The sequence below is a fragment of the Tetrao urogallus genome, assembly GCF_951394365.1.
Source record: "Tetrao urogallus genome assembly, chromosome: 5".
NCBI lineage: Eukaryota > Metazoa > Chordata > Aves > Galliformes > Phasianidae > Tetrao > Tetrao urogallus.
Window position 1 is genome coordinate 52,691,387 of NC_136818.1, and position 27,648 is coordinate 52,719,034.

A 27,648-nucleotide genomic window follows, 5' to 3' on the forward strand; every position below is an offset into this window, starting at 1 on the left:
GTGCTTGTGCTTCTTGTACCAAAACCTAAGTGGTACTGAAGTATGCAGTAAGTTAATATCTCTCTCCTAGCTTCACTCCTGTTAGTAAGAGAAACTGATTCAGTGTGCAGTTTCCATAACTGGTTTGGCTGAGAGGCACAGTAGTTTACCTTTAGGTGTAATCCTGCACTCACTATGAAATGAGGAGGGGAAAAAATGTTTTTTTCTTCCCTTGCTTCTTTTAAAGAGGCCAAGATTTATTTTATCCTCTTGTGTTTGTTTTGGTTTTAATCTTGCAGCAACTGGAGTATGTGTAGTATTTTTGTAAGTCAGGTATTTATTTCTAAAACTCAAAAATACCAGTCTTAAATGTCTGCCTCTGGAAGGTTCTGAGTTTCTAAACTTCCAAAGGAATGATGGTCTTTCAGGAGAAGCTTAACACTTAATGGCAGATTAATAAAAAAATAATAAGAATACAGTGGACTTTTCCTTGCAGCTGTCTCTTTTTTTCTTTTTTTTCCCCCCTTTTGGGAGCCTTTCATCAGTGATGTGGGATGTTCTTGTCCCTGGAATTACAGTTCATCCCCAAGGTTGTTGCCATACTGTTGAGTTGGTTAAAACTTCTGATGGTGCTCATTAGTGTGATTTTTAATGCACTCTTTGCAATGAATTAAGACCAGATACCACTTCAGCAAATAAGGAAGCATCTTAATTTCTGCAGCTAATGAAGTAAAACATAAAGGCTTGGGTCTCAGATCCAGTAGGTAACGGCTATTTAATCTCCAGTTGAAATTCGGCCTTCAGTTTCCTCAGAGCTCCTGAATACCTTTTGTGCCTTAAGCTCGTTGGTTGCACTGCTGAGAACTTAATCGTACAGGAATCCTAAAGTGTGCTGAGGGCTCTGATGAAGTTGTTTCCTATGTTTTTCTTTTTACCTCTGCTCTTAAACCAGTGGCAAAGCAACGGGAGTAATGCTGTGGAATGTTTATACTCTACGTAACCTGTTGGAGCCTGAGACTTGTAGGCAGCGCTACAAACAGCGAACTAGCTGTAGCTGTCAGTGTAGTTTCTAGCTTTGGGTTTTTCTCTTATTCTTTCCACCCTCCCGTACTGCTTTTGAAAGCCTCCTTTGTTATGCGAATGGATTCCTCCCAGCAGCTGCAGGACTTTCCACAGTAGGAGCTAGGAAGGAGCCAGCAGACACTGCGAGGAAAGTCGGTGCCCTTTTCGCAGCTGCTCGCAGCAGTGCTGTCCTCCCCAGCCACGCTGACCACCGCTGGCCTTTCACTGATGTCTTCTCAGAGCCCAGCCACTGGGTGAAGTTTTTGAGATGGTTTGCAGTTTATTTTTTTTTTAGCTAGCTATTCTGCCCAGCCCTCTAATCACTTGATTTCATATGGGTATTTTTTTGAATGCATGTTTTGGAAACAGAAGGGTGAAATGATTTGGTCTTATTAGTCCAACTGGTGGGGCAGCATCCTTGTGCCACAGTACAGAAAATAAGAAGAGTGCTGCCCTCACGTAGACATCTTTTTGCTGGGGTAAAGGGTGACGTATTCCACGCGGCCTCCTGTTTCATATTTTGGTGTTTTAGTCATTTCCCACTTTCAGTATTTGTTCATGCTGTGTAGAATATGGAGTTAATTTCCCAGCTTTTCGGTGACCTTTACAGCCAGAATATACAAGCAGTTACTATATCATCAGTGTGTCACATTACCATCTGAAGTGGGGAAACAGTGTTATTTACTTTGCATCTGAGAATGAAATTCTGAAGGAACTCAAAGTAACTTGTGGAGGATGACAGGGTGGTTGCACTACAGGAGGGATTCATACTTCTATCACCCAGATGCTGTTTCTGGACTGCAGAAGTATTGTGCAGTTCCTTGCTTAGTGCTAATAACTAAGCAGATCTCTTTGGCACTGACAGAGCCATTACAGCCTTCTGCCCTTAATCTGCACGCATACTGTTCGTGCAGGTATGGCTGTGTGCTGGCACTCTCCAGAATCAGGGGATAATGCTTCCAAGCCCCTATAGCTCAAAGAGATTAACTCCAGCAGTGAAGCAGAATCTTGTCCTTCCTTCAGATACCACTGCTTTCATGGCAGGGACAGCCGAACCTCAAGAAGCAACCCCTAAGTTGCTTTCATTTGCAGCTGAGCACGTTAAAGTGACCTGAAAACTGACAGAGGTTTACTTTAACATGCTGGGCAGGAGACAGCCTAGTTCTGGGGCTGGTTCACATGTGAGTGGGTAGGAGCTGATAGCGGCAACTGCTTCTGTCACAACAAGTTTAGCATGTGTGTGAATTATCAACTGTGGGTCCTGTTGGTTTGGGTTTGGATGTGGTGCCAGTAGTGAAAGTTCCTACCTGTGTTCTTGGCCGTGACGTTTTGCTTTATTGCTTTTTCTCTGGTTAAGACCTGCTTGGAGGGGTGGCTTCCACAGCCTCGCAGCATCCAGCTCCTGGGTTTGATTGCTGTCATTATTTTCCATCATACCACTGCTGAATGGTAGATCAATGAAGCAGAGCTGTGTTTTTATCCTCACCGGCAACAAAGCAATTCACAAACTTCCCTCAGAAAACGTATACTTGGGTAGGGGTAAGTGGGTCCTACAGGAGTATTTCAGAAAGCTGAGAAACCTGCTTGCAAAGAGTTACATGTGTTTGGATTTAGATGTATGAATAATTCTCTAAGAACAACTGCAGTTGTTGTTTCTAGAAAGGTTTTCCTTTTAACTGATGGCACGCATTTGATGTGGCTCACTGTGAAAGCCATCTCCAAACAGCAGCCCTGGGATAGCTGTTGCCGGACATCTTGAGCCATGTGTTGCTTACTGCCTGACCTTGATTTTACATTAATAGAAGTCTTTGAGCGTGTGTTCTTTTCGCATTTGTGTTTTCCCTTTTTCTGTGGGAAGCATTTTCTTTAAGCAAGGTAGAAAAGAGTCCAGTAAAGCTCTCTGTGCGCAGGTTCAGGGCAGTGAGAACTTGTGGAATTTCCTGCTGAGCACTCTGAAGAGATAACCATCTGATGGCCAGATAAAAACATCTGACAAATGCAGGGGCAATTGTTTCTCTTCAAAATTGATGCTTTCTTGATGCTAGGAGACAATCTGGGAGAATATGGGAATAAGCAGGTGTGTTTGGGCTGGAACTTTTCTGGGTGCTTTTTAAGCCTTTTTGTGTTGGGGGGATGCTGTGCATACCGTCAAGGCTCTCAAATGAAACTTTTATGTGGTTTGACAGCTGAACTAAAAACAACCATTTCCTGTCAGGCAAGATGGTGGAAGTACTGGGAGAGTCGTTTCTTTTTCCCTTAACTTCTGGAATCTGTGAATGATTTGCTTGTGGTGATGGGACATGGTGCAAGTGCCTGGGGTCTAAATTTAGGAGACTGAATCTGAGCAGTCTTACCTGGGGCACAGCAACCAGTGCCCTAGCCTGGAGATGAGATGTTGTTCCAGGCTTCCGCTTGGGTTTCAGGCAGAAGACCACCCTTTGTGATGCTGTTCATAGCCAGATGTGAGCAGCAGAAGGGAAGTGGCTTCTATTTTTCTCAGGCAAAACCTGTGAAGTCTGTCACGTCAGCTCCCTTGTTAAATGCCCCGGTGCTTTTCTGTTGCTCCATGTTGCTAACAGTAATATCCTCACTGGCTGATAGGAGATCTCCTGGGATGGTGCTCTGCTGTCATAGAGCCATGGGCCTGTCTGCTTGGGTTTATCCAGCTTTTCCAATGACCCAGTGCCCTAGCAGGGCTGATCCCTACTGCTCAGAGCCACGGAAGCACAATTGCTGGAACTTCGTTTTTGAGGTAGCATTAGGACTACAATGAAAATAACAGCAGCTCTTACTGATATCAGAGTTAGAAATGTTAGCGGTATTGTATTTCTGCAGCCTTCAAAACAACAGCAGAGGGGCTCACAAACAGCAGAGCAGGAGGCTTTGTCTCGGTAGAAGATGTTAAGAAATGCAGTGGAGGAGTCAAAGCCAGAGGCAGCATGAGAGTTTCCCAAAAGTAGCCGTGATGGAGCTGGAAACTGAAGCTGGGCTCACTGAGTGGTGCACCATGAGCCTGCCCTCACTTCCCTTCCCAGAGAAACACCTTCCATCTCACTGCAGTTGCTGGGAGCAGGGTTGTAACTTCTGAAAGCTCATTCCTAACTATTCTCACAGACTCTGAAAGAGCTTTCTTGTTGTTTCCTGGCTGAGATAAATGTAGAGAAGGGCCAGTGTTTCCCTATGCAAACTCCCGTTCTGGGGGCTTGTACGTGTAATATGTTTATATATGCTTACTCTTACACTCTCAAAAAATAAACACTCAGTACACTCTGCTCCTTGTCCAGTGCTGTGTTGCTTTTCGAAGCAGCATTTCAGAAATACTGCCATTTCACACTGCAACAAAGCAAATCTTTTCTAGTTCCTTTCATTCTAGGGAATGAAAATGCTTTGGCAAATAGCTTCGATTTAAACTGAAAAGCCTCTGGCTTTCAGATCTGCCTTTAAAGCAAAGGGCTAGTTTGGCTTTTGATCCTCTTAAGCTGGCTTATTTGATGTGAAAAATGCCCTGGGTACTGCTGCAGAGGGAAGTAGCCTTTCAGTTCTCTGTGTGTGGCTTCAGGAGGGGGCTGGCAGCGTGGAGGGGGGGGCTCGAGAGGCTGCTGGCGCAGCTCTGTAAATAAAGGGGCCTCTATTTCTTTGGATTCTTTTGCTGGAACTAAATATCATGGTCAGTGAAACTCTTACCTCATTAAAGGAACAAGCCAGACGTCTTCAGCCTGTGTGCAGCGCTGCACTGGGGTCTGTTCTGTTGAGTAGATTTGCTGAGTAGATAAAGAGTTCTAAACCAAAGAACGGCGTGCAATATATATGACTTTGGCTTTCAAACGGTTTGTTTTTGTTCATGTGACAAAAAAAGGTTTTGATATTAAATGTAGGGTTGGATTTGACTTGGCAGATACCAGAGCCTTCCATTACCACTGTAGCCATAATATAAAACTATCTGATGGGTGCCAGTGGGCAGCAGCAAGCCAAGAATTTCTCCATCACTGTTTGTTTTTGTGAAAACTCACATGGCTGCTGCAGAGCTGGGCTGGTGGTAGAGGTGATGCCCTCTCTTGTCGGAGGGGCAAAGCAGTGGCTGGCAGAACTCAACCCAGGCTGTCTCCCTGTGCTTAGTGTCTTTGGGGGAAAATGAGGATTTTTTTTCTCTTAGTGTTGGGGGATGGTTTAAAATAAAAAACAGCAAAGCCCTTTCACTCGAAAGTGCAGGGCTCAGCAGAAGCCAGGCATAGAGCAAACTATGTGAAATATTCAGATGTGTTAGTGCAGAAACTCAATGCTGTGTTGCAACTTTCAGTTTATGTACCTGGGGCTATGTGTGGATACAAAACATGCTTTTTGAATTTTCTTTCTGGCACATGTGCTGTCAGTGCGTTGGTTGGTTTGGCACTGTGGTATTCCTGTAGAGCTGAGACACTTTGGGACTATTGTATTGAAACTGTATTGCTGAAGAAACGGTGCGTGATGCCCTTCAGGGTTGGGGTGGAGAACTGAGCTCCAGCCAAAGCTTAAATTGGCTGTTGGATGAACTGGACACCTTCAGATTCAGAAGGAGAAAAGCAATAATAATAAAAATACAGAACCCAACCAAAATAAAGGAAAAGAAACTTCAAAACCAACCCCCCGGTTTCCATGTCCCTTGTTCACAGAGAAACCACCAACAAGAGAACTGAAGGCTTGCCAATGTAGAGCCAAAGCCTGTCATAAAGAGGTATTACCTGCAGGGTTTACGCAGGAGCTGGGGTCAGGCTAACCTGGGATCAGCATGGCTGCTTTCCTGTCCGCTTGGAAAGAAGAAACAAGGAGGGAGTGCTGTGCCTCTGGGTGAATGGGAAGGGCCGTGAGCACAGCTCGCTTCTGTGTGCCCTAGCAGGGTGCCTGGAGCCTGTTTTGCAGGGCTGTGCATTCAAAACCACTGTGCACAACAGCTAGGAGGAGTGTTAATTGCTTTTTGGGTTATCTTCTCCCCCTTCACCCCAATTTTCTGTGGGCTTGAGGCTTATTCAGTCTCTGTCTTTTGGAGGAACAATTTATGTTTTTCTTGCTGGTTGATGGTGGCCAGCCTGAAGAAGCTCAGTGATGGAGTTTCTTGGAAGTTTTGTGAAAACTGGGAGCTGGGGTTTGGAGCTTGAGTTTGAACATCTGCAAGATGGAATGCCTTTTAGCGTGGTTGCTCAACATCCCGCATGTCCCTGGGATACCCTGTGAGCAGGGGCAGTGCTGGGAGTCCTGCATTTCCATGTGGAAGTGATGCAGTGTCCTAGTGTGCGTTAACTTGTTTATGGGTCTCACGTGATGAGCTCCCCTGCTGCAGATAGGTTTCGTGTCTGGGATGGGCGCACCATTTGTCTCGTTGGTAAGGTTTGAACCAAAAGGAAAACGGGTGATTTGGGGAAAGAGCAGCTGCCCGCTGTGCAGATAGGAAGGAAGGGTCTTCTTACCTTTGTGTGGGATCAAATGCTGTTTCCTTGGCCTTCTACTCTTAAGGTCCACGTGTCTAATGGCCTTTAGCTTATAACAGGGCATTCTGGGACCTGAGGCTGCTAGAGTATCCATCGTGTTGGATTCCTGCCATCCTCTTTTCTCAGCTTCTGGCGAATTCAGGATTTATTCCAGGCTACTTTGTAATTGAACTGAGCTTCTGTAGGAAAGGCGACCCCAGAGTCAGCAGCTGGGCATAAAATTGACTTCATATATGGTGTGGCTGGATCCTGGGATTGAAGGATTTATGGACAGTTGTTCACTGAGAGATTTTATGATAGCTGTTTGAACTTTTTTTTGACTAATTTTCAAATAATATACTTTTTTGGAAGAATAAAAACAAAAGCTTTGGCAAAAAACACTGGCTGAAGTTGACTACCCTCACTGCATTCTGAAGGTGAATATTTCTTTCATTCTGTGGCAGACTTGTCTGAGTTAAACAGAAATGATTTTTCTTTAAATGATCACAGGTTTTTAAAGTCACCTGCCACAAATTTTCAAAACCAAATAACTAAACTGAAATGGGCTCATGTCGAAGGCTTTATTGATGAATTGCTTTGAACAACTGTACAGTGCGGGGGAATTGCATGTATTTAAAATTTCATCCTAACAAAGCAGTGTCATGTCAACAGCCTGTGACCACTGACTATTCTAAAAACATTTAAAGCCAACTCTTCAGGGATTCTTAAGATCTTAGAAGGAAACTGACTTACTGTTCATTTACTTATCTTTTACTCTATGTATCTTCTTGCAGTTCTTCTCTTTTAAGGCTCTTGTGTTGTGTATGAAACAAAAATCTATGTGAGTAACGTTGCCTGTCAGTTTTGCCATTTTGCAGTTATTGATGTGTTGCTGGCCAGCCTTGTTCCCGTAGCTCATTTTGCTTTAAATTTGCTGGAAACCCACCTGAACACCTCTATTACTCAGTAACTTGCTTATGGATCAATATAAAACACGTGTGGTCTTCTGTTAAGTGGTTATTTCTGCCTACCCCTGAAGCAGGGAATCTGTGGAGTTTCAAAAAACAAAACAAAACACAAAAGCAAAAGTTATTCAAAATGAGAGTGTTGTTTCAGAACTTGCCTTGAAAGGAGGAAATTCAATAGGGAGCCATCTTACTTTCCAAAAAAATTAACTGTGTAAGTTCAGCTGGAAGGCTTTTTGTTAACTTTGATCCTTTCAAAAACTGACCCATTCATAATGCACTGCAGTTTATGGTGAATGCTTTTTCCTGGAATCAGTCCCTGAATATTACCCGCTTTGAAGCATTTTTGTTTCTCCATGAAATACTTCTGTTTTTCTTTTGCTAACTGATACGTGAAACTAATAAAACACAACAGGGGTGCTTAATGTAAAAAGTACAGCTTTGAATTTACAAGGCCATCACCACCCTGTACCAAGCTTCTTGGCGCAGCTGCAAGCAGGATCGCAGCACGCAGGTTTTGCTGCCCATCCAAATTCCACTCTGAGATCCCTGGCAGTCCAGTTATTCAGTAAGCTCTTGTTTTATTGTAGAACCAAATGTAATTATTTGGCTTATTGCTTCAAAGTACGTTTGTTTCCTAAAAGAGGTTTTATGTGTACCAAATGACCACTATAAAATGTGTTACCTGCTGTATTTTTGGAGCGTTTGCTTCTGTAGTACATAAAATTCAAATTCTTTTTTGAGGATTATATACACAGAAACAAAAATAGGCACACTTGCATATATACACAAATGAGTCTTTATTCGCTATATTGTTTTCTTCCCTTTCTACTGTGTCTGACTTTCCCTACCAGCCCTCTTGCTTCCAGGCACAGCTGTTCAGTTATCTCTGTGGGCTGTTCACAGTTGGGCTCTGTCCTTGGGTGTATTACTTAACTGTTTTTCTTGCCTTATCTTCAAGTCTACTACAAAATTTTCCTTGAAGAGTCTTCATATTAAAGCCACATTGAATCATGAAGGAGGTGCATTGATGCTTAAATTTGATCGATTTTAGCACTTGCCGTTAGTCAGGGTTGCTATAAAGCACGTCTGCTCCAAACAACCTTGTTGCTGTTGGAACGCTCCTCCCAGCACTTGGAAGCGGTCATGGCACTGCTAGTGATCTGTGTTTTTCAAATGGAAAATGCTCTCATCGCTTTTCTGACTGCTCCATTTGCCTGCTTTTACTGGAGGCACAATGTTAACACTTTTGTGCATTGTATCTTCCATGTGTGTCAGCAAGGTACCAGCATCCAAGACATTCACAGAGTTTCTCCAGAGAATTTGCCGATGCTGGACAAGTAGATTTGAGTTTGTAGAACAGTGCTGGCTTATGAAAGTTTCTGTGATGTGTCTTTATGCCCAGCATAAATCCTTTTCTTTTTCAGATCTGCTTTCTTGGAACACTTACAACAAATGAGATGGGGGTGTGGTGACAGTGCTAAGAAGAAAACTGGTGTCCCTACCTTGCTTTTGAGTTTGTGAGCCTAGATGTTTGTCCATGAAGTTTCTCATATTCACAGACTAAACGCAGTAGTTTTAGCTGCTGGGGACTTAGATCTTTCCTGTATGTAGGAATGTCAAATACTGGATTGTAAAGGACTAGTTTTGTTGAAGCAGAGTAATATGCAGCATCCTTTATTTGCTCCTTTTTTGTTGTTTTCCTGATGCTCCTAATATGAATTTATTCTCCTGGGGAGACCTTGTCAGACCAAACCAAATAAACTGACATCTGCCTCCATCAACTTGGGGAAATGGCCAAATGTCCTGATTTATGAGCTGTAGTTGTCACGTTCAATGCTTTTCCTCTGTTGTCCTCCTAGATACAGAAAGAGAAGGTGTACAAGCGTATTGGTTTTAAAATAAGGTTGCAGCCCACTTGTGAATATGCAGAAATATGAGTTCAGGAGAATGGAATAACATTTTCTGTTGGGTACTTTCTTTGGTGCTCCCATTTAAGCAAGTGTAATTAGGGCAGCTATCTGTGCACATTTTGCAACTTTCTTTTAAAAACAAAATCAGGCTGCTAAAAATCACACTTGTCACCCAGAAGAAGTTAACATTTCACAACATGATTCTGGCTGAAAACATTACTATGGTTGTTACCTTTGAAATTATTATGTCTGCTAAACTATCCATGTTACGCCATTTGAGCTAGCATAGACTGAAATAAGAGAACATGAAAAGGACAGTCAGCCTTTTTCCACAGTGCTAATATTGTAGACTGTTCTCACTAACAAAAATATGTTCTGACTTTTCATTTTTCACTCCTTACAGGTTTACAGGAACAGATGGACCAAGTGGTTTTGGATTTGAGTTGACGTTTCGACTAAAGAGAGAAACGGGGGAGTCGGCTCCACCTACCTGGCCAGCAGAGTTAATGCAAGGCTTAGCGAGATACGTCTTCCAGTCAGGTACTGCAGGGTTCAATCTGTTACTTCACGTCTTGTTGCTTTCATTCAGAAGGACTGCATCTGTCATATGGTGCTACGGTCGGGTCTCCCAGTTGCTCTGTCAAATCTTGAGAGTTTTTTTTGTGTGTGAACATTTGGCCAAAAACATTGGGTTTCTTCCATCAAGCCCTCTTGTTGGGTACAAAATCCAGCTGCTGTTTGGATAATTTAAGGTCGTTGATATTGAGAAACTGAAGGTACAGAACAGTTAGTGATTGTGGGAAAGGAACGGTATAGGGACTGGCACTCTTCTTATGGTGTTCATTTCAGCTCTGCCATGATGAGGGAAGATAATGTAAGTATCGCGTTTGTTTATCTTGAAATGGCTGAGGGGCACACATCTGATAAGGTCTCATTTCTCAGTAGAAGGGCTATAACTTCTGAAACAGTTGGTTTCACTGATCTGTGCAGCGGAGTAGTGCTAGTGTGTGTAAATAAGAAGATGGGAATGACATAAAAGTTATTATAGATGACAGGGCTGGGAAGGCTAAAGAATTGGCACTGAAGAATCAGCTGTGCTTGTGGAGACTTACCAGAAAGTTAAGAACCATCCAAGTGTTTTGTTGTGCCAGTCGCTTGGATATTAGTTCGTATGGTGAGAAGGTGAAGATCTGTGGAGTGGCTGAGTGCATAATGTACTTGAAAGGCTGTCACAAAATCTGCATAACAATATAAGAACTTTTTTTTTTTTTTTAATCGAGCTTGAGGTCCTTTACATTTAAAGTACCTTCCAAAGAAATGATTATTGAATTTGTAGCATTTGGCTGGTTAATAAATTGCTGAGTAACTCCTGATTCCACTGCTGGTTTTCAGCCAGCTGGCTGACTCTCAAAAGGGAGAGGTCCAGGCACAAACAGGATTGCTCTGGTAACTTGTCATATACTGGTAAGGCAGTGGTAACTCTTGTGAGGTGTTTTTTCTAAATATTGACTGACAGAGACCAATGTCAGCATGGGTTATTGCTTGTCTTCGTACTGGGAATGTCTTTTGTTGAAGTTTAAAATAATATAATAATTTTTGTAACCTTTGTGGTGCAGCTATCTTCTCCAATTGCCATTTATGTTTGGGCTCACCTGTTGTAGTGGTAATGCTGAGTCACGGCCTGAAGCAGTGATTGAGCATTTGGTGGGAAGGTGGGGCCAACCCAGAGGAGCTCAGGTGCAGGCAATGCAGCTGAGTGACTGGAAGGAGTGGAGCCAGGATCCACCCCTTCCCAGGCCCCATTTAAGGGTTGGCAGTGGAGGTGTGGGCGTCTCTTGCTGGAGATCCTTGCCTACCTTAGGCCTTTCAAAGGTAAGCAGCTCTTTTCTTTCACTTCTGCATCTGTAGCTGCTGCACTTTGGCTTGTTCTCCTTTGCTGCAGCCAAAGACTTTGCCACCCTGCTATGATCGTGGTACTTTCCACCCATCGTAGCATTACAGCTGTAATCTTTTCTGTCTTGGTTTTTGCTGCTCTTCAGCATCCGAATTCACATTACTTTAATGGCTCTTACCATTGTTTGAGGTTCTTATCCTGCCTAAATTGTTCAGGGCATTAACTTTTTAGTACTTGACATGCATACTCTTATTTTCTGTGTCTGGACTGCAGGATCTGGGCAAAAGCATCTGACTCTAAGGTTTCCCTTCAGGTATAGCATACAATAAGTTATGTATTAAACTGTATTACATATAGGGCTCTTCATGTAGCCTTTAACGTTATCTGGTTTGGTATAGTCTCTGCTACGGTCATGTCAGCACCTCATATTTGCATGTTAAACAATCTCCAGTAGTGCAGTTGCTTGTCTCAACCTTTCTGTTAGAAGACGTGTGGGGAGTGAAATGAGATTTAGCAGGACAAAACGTAGGATGAACGTCTCAGTCTGAGCTGGTGCTGAGGGCAGAAACTTCCCTGGTTTGTGCAGCAGCCCTGGAACAGCTCTTCCTGGTAGATGAGGTACCACTTTCTGCTTCTTGGTATTGTTGAGCCGGGGAAAGTGTTAAAATGCTGCTTAAAGGAGTTTTACCAAGCAAAGGATTGTTGTGCTGGAAGATTTCACAAGTTTCCTGCACCAATGCTGTCTCTGCTTTCTGACCTCGAAGCAAACTGTTTTTAGACTGGAAGGAGCAATTGATTGTACCCATGTGTGTTAGGCTCTGTCATGAACTCTTAAGTGCCTTCAATATTATCCTCTGCTTATCCATGCTGATTTTGATTATCTACTATGACTTTTTAAAGGCACTGCTCAAATATACTTAATAGTTTCTAGCCTCTGGGTATTTTGCTCTCAACTTACATTATTAAAAGAAACCCAGAGTATGTATGAATCATAAATCGACCCCTTTGAATATGAAATTGAGTATGAGCCAACAGTATGCTCATCATGCAGCAGGCAAACCACATACTGGGTTACACTGAGAAGAGCGTGACCAGCAGACTAGGGGGAAGTTATTACCTCTTCCACTTGGCACTTGGAAGGCCTGGCTTAAAATACTGGGTCTGGTTTGGGGCCTCACAGTGTGAGGGGCTGGGAAACCAGAGTCCTGTAGAGCTGGGAGGAATGCTGGTTTGGTCTGTGGGAAGGTGATGGTTGGCCTAGCAGGATCAACAGCTGTTGGAAAGGTAGTTACAATATGGAGGGCTCGTTTTTGGTTTTAAGTTGGTCTTTCACACAACTTAATTGCTCAGGTGTTAAAACTTGAATGCTTCCTGGTGGTTGGAGGGGTGGTGTTTCCAAAACCCAATCAGCATTAAGCAGGATGCAGTGCTATTGCATGTTTAATTTGATGAAAGGTACTTTTTTGCTCAAGTTCTTCTGGCAGTGCCATTTGGAGCAATTGTCAAATGCAACATCAACAAGCACTGTTTGACTCCAGTGTACCTCATTGGTCACTTGTTTAAAAATCTGTGGTGACTCTTTAGTGCTTCAGATAGCCTTAAAAGTACTTGATGAACCAACACAACTTGAGTAGTGCTTGTTAATCCACTCATAACAAGCAAGAAAAAAAAAAAAAAACAACCCAACAAAAACTGGCAAGAACTTTTTGGGTAGGTTCCAGGCACTTTGGCTTGTCAAAGGATTGTTTACTTTGAATGCTGAGAGCTTAACTCTTATCTCTTGTGTAACAAGCCAACATTTTGGTTATCATAGATGTGCTTTGCTGAGTCCAGTTGTAGTTATGGGAGGATAAGATGTAGTTAAGCTCTTGCTGAGCCTGAGCATTTTCAGCTGGTGGTGATTGAACTGAAGACTAATCTAGCAGCTACTGCTGTCTTAAACCTTGTTACTGTGTACTAGCATTTCAAAATGTATGTCGTTGCAGGCAGTGTATTTTTGTTACAAAGGCTGTTAAGCAAATGAATGTTGTTTAGTTGTTTCCATCTCTCCCTCTCTGTGGCTGTACTTGAGTGTCTTCTGCATTGGATTTCAGATCTCCTTGAGCCTTGACTGCCCTGTTCACTGTAAGGAACACTTGATGCTTTGTGCTTTTGATTAAATGGCACTGCTGCTCCTCCTTCAAGAAAACCAAGTTTGCAAATCTCAAAAGTTTTTGTGGCTTTATCTGTTCTTAATTTTATCACTGTTTGACCATGACCACAAATTCCAACTCTGTTATTTTTAGTTTGCAAAAAGAAACAATCCTACAAACCTTGAAAATGAAACTTTGCACAATTCAGTGACCTTAACTTGTCATGGTTTGTGAGTATACCGGGAATGTCTGTTGGTGGAACCAATTTATGCTTACAGTTGTTAACTCTTTAGGTCCTGCAGAATTCGAGTGCTTGATTGGTATAGAGTGGCCTTGGGTTTTATTTCCCTGAAATTGAAATGTGTGAATTTTTTCTCTCTGTGGTGAAGTTTGTTCTCAAATGTATGCATTGTGAGGGCAAAACATGGATGATGCGTGGAAACAAATGCATTGTTTGTATGAGATCTTGCTGCTGTTGTGTTTCCTCGGCTGAAAGAGAAATCTACAGCTGTAAGGTACAGATTTTGGAGAACTTGTCCACAAAACAAAGACACAAGATTTATTATTGGTCAATTAGACTTTGGCACCTAAGCAACCAGTAGGAAGACATTAAGGGAATAATGGAAGTTCCTGTCTGGATTTATCAAGAATAAGTGGAAATAAACTAATTTGTATCATAGTAATGGGTGCTATAGGAAACAAAGAATGTTAGTTACCTTGGTAGCAGTGAGACTTCGGGCATAGTCTCATGTAACAGGTACGTGAGCAAGCCAAGAAAACGTGATCTTGATAAAAAGAAGGGGATGCAATACTGATTAGATGTCTTGACTTAAGTAGTTGTCTATGCGTTGTCATCAACCACAGAAGGTAGGTAGATTTGGGATTCCTCTGAAGTCTGTACGAGGGCTGATTGGGATTGACCAGGATGGTAAGGTCATAGAAGTGCAAAGTATCCTGACAAAACTTGCAGCAAAGCACTGTATTGCTTGGGGTGGAGTTCAGAGTGAACTTAGCAAAGTGAGGAGACGATCTGGAATGCGTTTGTGCAGGAAGCTCAGTAGGGTGCAACAAGTGCAAGTTCCCATGCTTCTTCAGGAATAACCCAATGCAGTTACTGGCTGGGGACAGACAGGGTAGGGCAGCAGTTTTGCAAGGAGAAGAAAACAATTCGGAGTTGGTTTCACCAATGAGCTGTACCTAAACCAACACTGTTCAGTCTGAGAGGGAGGCAGAACTGTCCTAATACATGAATAGAACTGTTCAGTATTTTGCATGGGGTACGTACAATACACTGCTGTCAGCACATCAAGAGGAAACATACAACATTGGCTCCAGTTCGGGACAAAAGGCTTCAATTCAGATACATCCCAGTAAAGTCTGCAAGAGGACAGTAAGAATGATCTGGAAGTCTGGAAAATATGACCTAGGGAGGAATGATCAAAAGAACTGCATTTGTTTAGTCTAGGGAAGAGAAAATGGAGGGAAGATGGGAGAACAGTCTTCAAATATGCAAAAGACTGCTGTAGGGAATGAAGTAATATTTTTCTCTGTGTGCCAGCAGGATAGGAGACACCTGTCACTGCTGATGCTTCTGTAAGGTAGGCTCACAGCTTGTCGTTAGGAAAATCTTTCACTAGGTCTGTAGTAGGGAGTTGCTCGTGTCTGGGGAACTGCAGAATGTAGTAACAAAATATACAGGCAAAGGAAGCGTGTCAGGTGCAGTTTCCATTTAGATGATGATTTAATGGAGATTTCAGCCAATTACTTCCGGAGGAAGTTGCTTACATGCAGTAGAGGCAGTTGTCAGACCTTAGATAACCTTGACTAAATTATTCCCTAGCAAAGCTTATTACACCTTTTGAAAAGTTTGTTGGACAGATCTGATTCCAGCAGATGCGCGGCAAGTTACACGTGTTGATAGCAGTGTGTCAGCACAGTGTCTGAACCAGTAATAGGTTATGGGTTATTTTCTTTACAAGCACCTCTCTTGGCATGGCTGACTCTCTGCACTTCACTATGAGGGATTCTCTTTCCAAAGGATTAGGTATGAAATGTCTTGTCCTCAATTTATTACTGTGAAACCTGTAGGAACTCAGTATCTCTGAACTCCCGTCCTGTTCTTTGTGGTTTGAGTCCGTGGGCCAACTTTCCAAAGTTACTAGAAGGGGAAGGATGCACAAAAGCACCCAATGCACCGCAGGTTTATAAGCCTTCAGAAGCCAGGCTGCAAAGCAAGCCCACACTGAGGTATATCTAGCTTTCTGTAGTTACCTCTGACAGACAGTGATTTTTTTCAGGTAGAAATTCCTGTCTGATGGATAGTTTGTAGTTTGAGGAAACCCATATGCTGTTCCTGCCTGTCATTATTGCACTGAATCAATGTGAGTGTATTATACCAGCTTCGCTGCCTCAGTTTCCCTTCTGGCAAATGAGCATGATTATGAGAGCGGTAAGGACTGCAGCTGAAGATGCTCTTATTCAGCAGTTTTCCTCCGATTCAAGTTAGTTTAATCCCAGCCACAGAGGCACTTTGCACTTGACAGGCAGTATAACTTTTACACTGAAAATGAGACTCAGTAGGATTAAGTGATTTGGCTGAGGTCGTGGACCTGAAGCCATTACACTAGCGAATGCTTTGACACCTGTTGCCCTTGCTTAACCACTAAACCTCATCTTCAGCTCTTCAGGGGTTTAGCAGGCTTCAGTGCGTAGCCTCAATGACTCTTTCCTTGCTGACATGTTGTCAAACACTCTCAACGCTGGCCAATTTCTGTGTGTAAAAACAAAACAAACTCCTCGCTTCCTTGAATACAAATGAGGCTTGTTTAGCTTGTTTGTCCAAGTTTATTTCTTCCCAATAGGATAACTAAAGCCAAATAAAATCTTCCAGTAATTCATAGATTTTATTATTTTTTTTTCCCCCCTTGACTGTGCCTTTATATGTTTTTAATGCTAGGCTGATTTATTGTTCTCTTCTGGTTGCTATGGCTCTGTAAAATATATATATTTTTTTATCATCTGTTTGTAATATTGACCAGTTTCCAGTATGGAGCTGGCCTTGGTTTCTCTCTTGTATTCCAGGATTTTAGATTAAAAATGGGCGGATTAACTGTGTTTTTTACTCCACAAAGTAGTATAAATCAACATAAATTTCATTTCAGCAGAACCCATTGCACAATGAACTCTGTGCAGACATAGCAGTGCAGTGCCATTGTAGAGCAGCACCCAGCCTGCTGCTGCCCGTTGGTGAGTAGAACACAGCTGGGCATGCAGGTTGTGTGCCTTGGTTCTGCACAGGGGCATGGAAGCATGTGGTTCCTGGTTCCAATTTAACAGAAGTTTGTTGTGGCCAAAAGCTCTCATCATCTGATAGTTATTCAGGGGTCCATGAGAAATTGGTTGGGTTTTAGCCTAATTCCTCTTAGACATTTCCCATAAAACAAGCTGTTCTGTGAGCAAAGCGCACATCCTTTACGTATTTGCATCCTCGCTCCTCCCTGTCCCGCAGCGCTGCAATAAATCCAGTTCTCTGTGTGCTGCTGCCCATGAGCTCACCTCCCCGATATTTCCCACTCCCTATCTCCAAAACTAACCCCAGCACGTCCCCCATCCTCCAGCTGGGAGCTGCGTGCTGTGGCTGGCACCGTGCGCTGTGCTGACTGCTGGGACCAGGCAGCTCCGCGCGAGTCCTCAGCGAGGTGCCTGGTGGGATGGGCAGAGCTCTGTCCTGCTGGGTGTCACAGCAAAGCACTGGCTGTAGAGCGACCCAGACTCTTAACAGCGACTCTGCTGTTAAGCCAGAGAAGCAGCTGATCAGTCACTTCACTCTGAATAGACCTCATGGAAAATAGTTTCATCTGTAGAAAAGATACCTCTAAGATGAGACAGTGTGTAGGAGTGTAAGTACATGTTCTTTTGAAATACTGTCCCAGGATTGCACAGAGAAAACATTAAAGCTGAGACCACATTTATTCTTACTTTCTTATTTCTCTTCCTGCTCAGGTTGTTCGAGGTCTGAAATGTGTGGGCTGGCACTTGACTGTTCACTGTGCCCAGCAGCCAAACAGTGCAGTACAGGTGCTGCCAGACACAGCTGGTAGAACTCGCTCCCTTTGCCTGTGTGCTCCCATTAACTGGCCCAGAGCAGCGCCAACTGCAGCAAATCCTCCTTCTGCTGCCTGTGAGACATCAGCTTGCCCTGACGGTGCTCAGCCTGTGCATGCAGTTGTAAGCCACCAGAATTTGTACCTGAGCTCTTGGAGCCAGGCACCTGCCCGCTTTCCTGATACGGCATCTCTCCAGCAAATTCCAAGAAGCCTTCTCACTGATCAGACTTCGGCATCAAACTTTTTTCTCTGATCTGTTTTGGCTGTTTTTGTTTTTTTTTTTTGTGACTATTCTGGGTTCGATCCAACAGGATCTATTGAAACTGTAGTATATCTGCTCTTTTCCATTCTCAAAGAAATATCCAGTACCCGAGTCTTGCCATTTAGCTGGACTGTAGAGGAAGTGTAGTGGTACTAATTGCACAGTGTCTGTGATGTTCAGTACAGGAAAAGAGGAAGAGGATGGATCCTGGCATTGGTGGCACAGAGGCTGGCACATGGGTCAGCATGCAGAGGTGCATCCTTCTCTAACAGATCTAAGTGTAATTTCCTCTTTCCAGACTTCCAGAGCTTAATGTTGTTTGTCATTTTGTGTGGCTGTGATTTTGGGCACCTTTTGAGCGCAGCGCCTTTCCCCCTGCTTGTGAGGCAGGGACGTGTACTCATGGTGCTGCTGAGTGCTGAGGGAGGAAGGAGGCTGCAGTTGTTACAGAGGAGCTGTGGTGCCTACCTGGCAGTGAGCTGACACGCACCTGGCTGCCAGTCGTTCCTGCAAGTCTTGTCTGGGCCAGAGAAGTGGATTCAGATCTTGGTGTTAAATTTCAGATCTTGGAGAGCAGGAAGTGATGAAGCAGAGCTGCAGGTGTGACAGCTGTGCAGCGCTGCTGTCACCACATGGCTGGTATGCTCACTTGCACACTGCCCTACTCTCATTCTTCTTACAGCATAAACGGAACGGCCTGACCTCAGGTTTTGGATGGCTGACTGTACTTGACTTCTCTTTTCTGCTCAGAATGGCAGGATGCTGCCTCTGTGCAGTACTGCAGATGTCCCAGCACAGGGCTCCATCCTGCCTATTGCCACTCCTCCCACTGCTGCTGGGACCAAGCAACGCTTCCATTTAGTGCTTGCTGCTTTTGTTGAGTAACATCTCCCTGTGCTTTGCTTGGAATTTGCACCAAATTGCTTTTTCTGCACTGATGCAAAATGCCCAGTAACCCTCTAGCCAGGTTTGAAAAGCGCTGTATGCTTTCTCATGGACTAGAGGGGAGGGGATCTGCAGCACTGCTGTGTGATACTGCTTTTTGCTTTGTCAGCACAGGGGGGATCAGCCCGGGCTGGGCAGGAGGATCAACAACTTCCTCACAAGATCAGGAAGGGTCCTTCTGAGCCTTGCCAGGGAGCTGTTGTTGTCTCAGTGTGTAAATCCCAGCTGAACACAGGTCTATGACCTTCCTGTGCCCTAAAGGCTGCACTGACACTGAAGCATGGGGAGACTTTGTGCCAGGAGCAGAGGCACAGAAACTCTTTGTTCCTTATAAAAGACTGTTGAAATAGAGGAAAAGCAATCTTCCTTCTGCCTGTATAGCATTTCCAGGCAGTAAGCAAGGGATCTCAGCAGTGGCTGAAAGAAGAGGCTTGTTTTTAGCTAATGCTGCAATTTAGATAAAGCAGGTTTAGGCCCAGTTTGTGTTGGCTGGATTTCAGCTGGTGCTGTCCCTTTTGATTCTGTCAACCCCTGTCCTGTTGCAGCCTGGGAATTGAACTTGGCTCATTACTTTTCAGCTGTTCAATACAGTTCATTCAGCTGGTTTATTTTTAAAAAAAAAAAAAAAAAGTTAAAAGGATCTGTCTTCTCTGTGCTCTGCATCAATCCATGTGTTACTGCTCTCAAATGTCATGGATAGACAGAGCAGTGGCACTTATAAATGCAACCATACATCAGATTTGCAAGTGCCTGAGTTACTTCAGCCTGTGTACTGCAAGTGGGCTCCCTCTGGAAGGGGGGGGGGGGGGGGGGGGGGGAGGAAGAAACAGGAGTGGATACCCAGAGAAGCCTTGATGCATCTTGTGACAGCTGAAGAATGGAAGGGCAGCCAGCAGGCTTCATGCCCTGGGGACCCCAGGATGCTGGCTTCTGGCAATTGTTTATCAAGAGAGGTCATAGTTCAGGATCAGAACCAATCTCGCCTGTTTTCTACCCAAGGTAGAGGGAAGCCTTTTCTCCATTCTACCCAGAGCATCCCTGCTACAAAAGGCTGAAAAGCACAGGTACTGGGGACCAGAAGAGTAGTTCTGACTCCTGGGGTAAGGAAGCAAGGCAGAAGCTGCACATGTTCCATCCAGCCTTGGACAAAGGCTCTAACCCTGTGCTGTGGCAGGAATGCGAGACAAAGGGCATGGCTCAGGGAATGCAGAAAACCCCCTCCTGCTGATGTGAGGTCCTCTGGCCTCTTACATATGAGGTCTTTGTCCCACTCAGCCTTTTCTGGGAAACGGAAGCAGCCACTCTAATAGTTAAGGGCTTCTGCATAGAATAGTGCTGCCTCCCCCTGTCAAGGAGCTGAAAGCCACAAAACAGGGATTGTTTTGCGGTCATAGGAGCATCCTCTTTTACTGCCTGTGCAGTCATTTGGGATGCACAGAGGAGAGAGTGAAGATTGCACAAACTGAGTAGTCTTACGAAAAGGACTCATTTTTTTTCCTTGACAGCTACCAGCCTACGTTAGATGAAACTGCAGAGGAGAGCAGGCAGAGCTGGAAGTTGGCTTTGCTGTTACATATATCCTTCTTACACTTTCTATTGAAGATCTGTGAAGCAAGTGGTACTGAAATGGTGTGCTCTGCCTAACCTGCTCTGCACTCTGTCTGCCAGTGCTGTGGTATGCTGGGCTCATTACAGACCATCTTCTGACAGCTTTACATGCAAAGAACCTTTACAGCAGCCCGCTCAGCCAGGAGGCAGCAAATGGGCGCAGCAGGGAAAGCGTTTTGTTCTTGGTGGGGAAGGGAATTGGGAGAGTGGATTCAGAGACTGCAGGCAGCCCAGAGCCTGTGGGAAGTGGACTCTTTTCCTTTTTCTTTGAAAACCTGAGGCTTAAAGGAATTGTATTGGAACATGTGGAATGGAGTTTCAAAAGGTGATCCAGAAACAGGCTAATCATTTTGCATCTGAACCGTAATTATAGCTCTTGGACAGAGTTTGTGTTTCTCTTGCATTATTGTAATGAGCTTGTGGAGCTCATCTAATATTTCTAATACTTTGTATAAATGTGTGTGAATGCAAGGTTCCTTTGCTTCCCACCTTTCAGCCTCCTGCTTTCCCAGAATTAAAACAAAGGTTTGGTCCATGCAAGCTTTAAATTTCTGAAAAGTTAAAAGCAACCACTGAGAAACAGCACTATGGTGCTCTCTAAGCTGTCCCATTGCTTTCCGTTAGGAGACTCAGAACCAGTGTCAGGATAACTGAGTAACTTTTCCTGGGAGATTGATGTGATTACTGTACAGGTGTTTGTGCACAGGCTATCCTCCCTTTCCTGCCTTTTCTGTTGAGTAACTTTTACTTAAAGAGAAATCTTGGAGCAGTCTTGCAGTGTGTGAGACCTCTTTCAGGCTGGGCGTTAAAGCTGTGTGTGTCATCTTTGGCTCCTTCAGAGCAGGATAGTGCCTTAGTTTTTCAAACCCTTAAAAAGTTCTTAAACAGAAATCTCCTAAGTACCTAGGGATGATCACGAGTGGCAGCAGTCTTGTAGTGCTCCTGTATCCACCTAAATGTACGTTCATCTTGAGAGCTTCCACATGCATGAATGTGTAAAAGGTCTCACAACACAGAGTATTTCTCCTCCCTTGCAGAGGACACCTGAGAGGTTGTTAGGTGCTGTTGTACATGTATTCTAGCTGCACCTAGCTGAAGCATTCATATGGTTGTAAAATATTCTGACTTTTGTCTGTCCCAACACAGGATAGCGTCCTTAAATAACAGGCAAGCTTCTCTTCCAATTGGCTCCGTGTGGGACCATGCGATCTGTAAATAAATTGTCATTAAATACCTATTTTGAGCCAGCCCTTAATCTGCAGAAAATCCTGCTGTATAACATCCTCTCTTGCCTGGGTCTCCACCCCATCCTGAGGCTATTCTATTACAGAAGCTACTGAAGGCATAACTGTGATCCTTTGAAGAGCTGCTGTAAAACACATCTTGCTCAGGTGAGAGATGCAGGAAGCTGGTGACAGCTCTGCTGGGCAGAGCTAGTAGGGTCCATCTGGTAAAAATGTGTGCAAGGAGCGGGCTCTGGGAGGCTGCTGCCACAGGGTCTCTGGGCTTCTCCTCACAGGCAGGAATGATTTATCCACAGGGTTGGGACTGTCCCCCCAGGTTCAGTGCTTGGCAGGTGCATCAGTCCTGCTCCTCTGGGGATGCTTGGCTGGGAGATGCAGGAGGCAGGATGCGGGTGTGCCAGTAGTGTTGGAGAAAAGGAGAGCACACCAGCCATGCAGAACCTGGGGCAGATGGTCATGGGTGATGAGGTGTAGAGAAATAAGAGCTTGGAGCAGGAGAGTTCTGTGGGGCTGTGAAAGAGCAGTTCACGCATGTTTGTTTTCTTTCTCATTATGATGCCACGCAGCCATATATTCCCTCCCTGTAGGTGAACACCATGCAGATAGATCAGACAGGTAAGAGCTGTGCTGTTCTGAAAGCATCACTAGGAATGCATCTGCTACAGTGTTTCTGCAGCGAGGTGCCCGTGTGCTGCAGGAGGCTGCAAGGAGCAATGGGCAGCTTGGAGCTGGGGGAGGCTGCAGGAAGGCGTAGGAGAAGGGGGCTGGAAGAAGTCAGAGAGAGGATGGGGCCCCCAGCTCCCAGAGGGTGGGAGTGTGCCCTGGGCATGGGAGTCACTAGCTGGGAGCCTGTGAGAAATTCTCAGAGGCTGCAGTAATGGAAACTGTGCGTGTAGAGTTGGGCAGGGAGAGGGAGCCAGGCACACAGATGTGGAGGGGATGGGAAAGAATTGTCCTGGGAAACAGAAGGGGTAGAGGGGGCCCAGAGCCGTGCTGGTTGTTGCATGATAATAATTTAGCTGCTAAAATACTGTGCCCTCCAGTGTCACGTAAAGCATATGGGATCTGTATTGTGATATGAAAACCGGTGTTTGTAACTCCATCAGGGGAAACTGTGGCACAAAGAGACGCGTTTGCCACCACCTCGGTGTGGGTGGATGGGTGGCAGTTCTGAGCAGTGAGGAGTGCTCTTCGTTCTGCTGGGATTACGGTGGGTTCTGCTTCTGGCCCCTCCACCTGACTTTCAGTCCAAGACTCTAAAGGGATCTGATAAGTTATATCCAAGTGTGTAAGTTGATGAGTTCTTTTCAGAGGATCATTCCTTTTCCATATTTAACCACCAGGATTTTAAAAATAATGAAATACTTTCCACCTGCTGATCAACTTAAAAAAATAAAAACGAAAAATCTGCTTTGCTCTTCTGTTTTCTGAACTCAGTCTTCAAACTTCAGAGGTCAAGGAGTCCTTACAGGGCTGATAATCTGTTTTTTCTCCTCGCTCTTTTTAAAGAACCGTTTGCCTAGGCCCCTTGTTTATAAAAGCCCAATTTGAATCCCTGCAGTGGAGCCATTGTTTAATTGTGCTCCGGGGATTGAATTCTTCCCAAGGCATCTTGTCTGTGCTGTATGTCTGCAGCAGGCAGCAGCCCCGTGTGAATCTGTGCTGGGGCTGTTCTTCTTTCCCAGACAGAGATAAGGGGCAGCAAAACTGAACTGTGCAGCACAAACTTGGAAAAAGGGCTTTTTTTTTTTTTTTTTTAATGTAGTACAAATATATCATGGCTTGGACTCGAATAATTTCTACTGTGTTCTTGAAACATTCTGCCTGAGCTAAAAATGAAATTACAAACTAATACTGCCAGCTGGTACCCCAGATTATATCACAGTTGTTTTTCTCCTTTACCAATCTATTTGTGCAATCCTCTGTAGGTTAGGAAAGGAAGCAGACACTGAACTTAGCATTAATTTGGTTTTCACTGGATTATCTTAATTTAACATGACTGGTAAATGAGTCTGAATGAGCTCTTTCTTTATATGCTGTTTTTTGTGCTATTTTTTTGAATTTGTGTCTGTATGATGAGTTGCAATAGCAGTATTGCTTTGAGATTTTTAGACTCTTTTCACGTTTAGTCTCTTACAGCTACATATTTGCACGCATAGTCCTATCCATTAGTGAGCTAATTAGAAATATATTAAGTAGCTCTGGTGAAAAGCATAGCTAATGCATTTCGACATTGGACTCTGTGTTTGCCCCTTGTTTCTCGTAATTAATTTTAGCTGTTCCATCTGCAAGGTGGTACTGAAATGCAGCATCAAATCTTTCTTGTGACAGATTGCCAGACTACCTTCAAAAAAAAACAAAACAAAAAAAACCCACCAGACTGAATATTAAAAATGTGTTGGGGAAAATGCACTTATAATAAATTATAGAGCTGTGCATGGGCTAACGGCAATGCAATAAATTACATTATTTCTGCAAGTATTGGATAAGCTGCATTCAATTTAAATGTCTAGCTGCATCACTGTCTTGCTGGTCAGGAGCTCACTGAGGGCCTCTGTAGCATTCCTGTTCCCAACGCTTTGGACTCGAAATCTTTCTCTGCTTTGCTTTGCCCTCAGCTACAGAATTTCTGAGTGCTGCTGTCTGTTTGTTGCTCAGCTGAGCAGTTGCTGTTGGACACAACCTGAAAGCTCACGTAAGTGTTCAAGCTGCTGAGCAGTGCAGGTAGCATAAGGTCTGCCTTGCGTGAGGAATGTGGTCACCTTGCTTGCGTGCCAGTGTACCCACTGCCATGCTCTGCTGTGAATTTATTAGATGTGTTTTTTAGACCAAGCTAGCACAGAAGTGACAGGAGTTGTGCCAAGCATCATGAAAGCTTGGAGGGCAGCAACCCAGGTAACTGCTGCTGTCACAGGAGGACAAGCAGGATTGTTCCTTTTAGCAGCATCTCACACAGCTCAGAAAAAAAGGGACCTTGTAACCACAGCCTGGCTTTCTGCAGAGATGAGAGGAATGCAGAGACTTGCTTTAGATGAATACGAGTGCAGCAGAACAGCTGTTTGCCCCAAATCAAGCCAGCTTAATGTCAAAGGACCAGGCTCAGGCTGTGTGCCAGGCTGGGCATGGGCAGAAGAGGTTCTCTGAGTTCCCTTTCTGTCTCCTCGCTGGTGGAACAGCCTTAGCTCTGTTTTCCTCCATGCTGTTCCCTGTGTGCATTCAGGAGGAGATATTTGCCTCCCAGGTGCCCAAACCTGCTCTGTGTACAGGGCAGCAAGCTGGTGGGGAGCATCTCTTGGGCTAGGTTCAGCCTGGGGCAGCTTTGAGATGGAGCGCTGTTAGCTCCCAGTGCTTGTCTCAGTGTGCTGTCTTTTTCCACTTTCTCCCTGCAGTTATTCAGGGGATTTAGGGCTCTTAAACAGATGTAAAAATGGCAGATTTAAAAAAGAAATGGAAAATATAATGGGAAATAAGCTGTTTCTCTGCAGAGCTAGCCAATGCCTCCTGAGCATGGGTTGCACGCTCTATGCTGTTTATAAAGCATCTTGAGGCCAGGAATATGACTTGTATTTATTTCTTTAGGCATTAACTGTGTTTAGTCAAATTGAATACAGGGGAAGTGCACTTTAAGAAAATACATGAGCACTGCTGCACAAAGAATTTACTGGTCCACAGTGGGGTGGTTCTCTGAGTTATTTCCCCAGTTCTCATTATGGAGCAATTGGGGAGTAAAGCTGGGAGAGATCGCACAGCTGAGTTATGGCTGTGGCTGCAGGAAGGAGCTTCACCTGCTTCGTGCAGCCTGTTAAAGAGAATGGATAATGACATTTTAAAGACTTCAAAATATGGGAGGCTTTATAGAGTAGAGTGGTGTAGCTGTCTTATGGATGCTGCTTTTGCATATTAGAACGACACAAGAGCTGGTCTGTGGGAAATTTAGTCTCCTCAGTTCTGTGGAGCTAGAGTGATGCTTCTGATTTGCTGTTATAAAATACGAAGGAAAGCAATAAATTTGAAATAAAATGTTCTAATGATTTCCTTGTTGAGCCCTTAAGAAATCAATACCTGCCTGTGGTGTGTTTCAATTCTGTGGCATTGGAGTTCCCTGGCAGAATAGAATCATTCAGGAGTTTTTGTTAAAACACCGTTCTATAAATTTGTGCAGATGGGTGACGTTACCACATTAGGTTTAAATCCCATTTGCACCCAGACTGATTGCTGCCTTATTTGATGATAGGGAAGTGCTGGGTCAGGAACAGCCCCACAGCTGTGGCAGAAAGCCATTTTACCTTCTCCTGGATTCAGGGCTGAAGTGCTGCTGAGACTATGAAGTTTCAGGTTTACTAAACCAAGATGAATTGCAAAGGAACGTTCTTATCTGAAAGGAGAGTTGTGGTTTGTCCTAATCCTAGCAATTGCTTTGGGATGCAGATGGCATTGTGGACGTTAGTAATCTCGGACTCAATCACTGTCCTGTGGGCTTGAGCTTCTTCCTGTAATCTTTTGATGTTTTTGTTTTTTTTTACATCAAACTTTTATTTCACATTATTAAAATACCCATTTTCATGTCTACATTTTCGAGTTTTTCACATCTGAGTGGCTTCCAGCACAAGTACAGGTGTCTCATTTGATCTCTGCAGTAAAAGAAGCTTTGGACCCATATTGGTGTTGTGATCACTGAAGGTTCTGATTCTATCCTGCGTTGTCAGCAGTGCAGAACAGCTCCTAGATATTAATCTGGAGGTGGAAGACTGCTTCTACACTCAGTCTGCATAGTTTGGGAGAAGTGGGAACGCTGTGGGCACATCTCAGAGAAGTACGTTGCTCCTCAAAAGGTGTTTGTGCCTTTGCTGTACCTGGGATAAGTGCGTGCATCCTGCTCTGAGTCTTCTTGTTTTTATGGAAATAAATAGAAGCATAGAATGGCTTAGATTGGAGGGGACCTTGAAGATCATCTAGTTCCTGCCCCCTGCTGTGGGCTAAGAGCCCCACTCCAGTTCAGGGCTCGGGGCTCCATCCAACCTGGCACTGGGACGTCTAAGAATGGGGTACCCACCACTTTGGGCAGCAGTGCCAGTGCCTCACCTCCCTGTGAGTGATGAATTTCTTCCTGACATCTAACGTACATCTCCCCTCTTTTAGTTTAAAGTCCTATCTTTGTTAGACCATGTAATAAATCAGTCAGTCCCCCTCCTGCTTAGAAACTTCCTTTAAATACTGGAGGGCCACACTGAGGTCATCCTGGAGCCTCCTCTTTTCCAGGGCAAACAAGCCCAACTTCCTCAACCTGTCTTCATAGGAGAGGTGCTCCAGCCCTCTGAGCATCTTTGTGGCTCTCCTCTAGATGCACTCCAACTGCTCCACAGATATGTACACGTAGGAGATATTAGCATGCTGCACATGTCTTTGAGAGTTTATCCAGTGTTGTACATTCTAACTCAGCATTCATCAAAACCAGAAACGTAGCTGTAAATTTACATTTATGGAAACTTCAGCACTTTTGATAAAAACATAAAGATTTTGGTGGGTTGGTTTGCAAGCCAGGTGTGAGAGGTGGGAATGGAGGATCTGCATCCCAGTTTCTGCATGGGTGCAAGTGGCTATCCAGTGCTTTGTTCCTGCAATTCCTCAGCTCAAACCCTGCACTTCGAGCTCTCCTCCGTGTTGCAATGGTCTCTATGCAGGGGCTGATCTTGCATTCTGGTTGGGTTACAATAAGTGAGCATAGAGCTGAGTTTCAAGCTGTAATTCTGATTTTTCTGCACTCTTACAGATTTTAATTGGACTCTGTCTTATTTGCAGAATGTTTTGTGTGTGTGTGTGTGTGTTCGTGATTTAATTGAATAGGCAGTGTGAATTTTGTGGCATTCGTGTGCATGCAAGAAAGAGGGAGATTTTCTAAGTGTTCAGTGTTCACATGGACAGAAACAGGTGGATTTCCAGCAGAGACATTTGCATTTGAAAACCTGCTCTAAACGGGCTGGGATTTCCCAGGAGAAGCAGCAGCAGCAGTGAAATGCAGCGATCGATCAGCATAGAATTGTGTGAGCATTTGATGGGCAAAATGTTGTGGTATAGAGACAGGAGCCAAGAATAAGTT

At 44.2% G+C, this 27,648-nt stretch overlaps 1 protein-coding gene across 2 annotated transcripts in view; it reads left to right on the forward strand.

Annotated features, from left to right (window-relative positions):
- The window catches only part of SUFU (SUFU negative regulator of hedgehog signaling), a gene marked incomplete at both ends in the record, with an annotated part of 81,068 nt that overhangs the window by 13,379 nt on the left and 40,041 nt on the right, over positions 1–27,648 (forward strand). For both annotated transcript variants that reach the window (XM_079535406.1, XM_079535407.1), the window contains one exon: positions 9,764–9,900. In XM_079535406.1, coding sequence (XP_079391532.1) covers positions 9,764–9,900 — 137 coding nt within the window. The remainder of the gene's footprint in view (positions 1–9,763; positions 9,901–27,648) is intronic.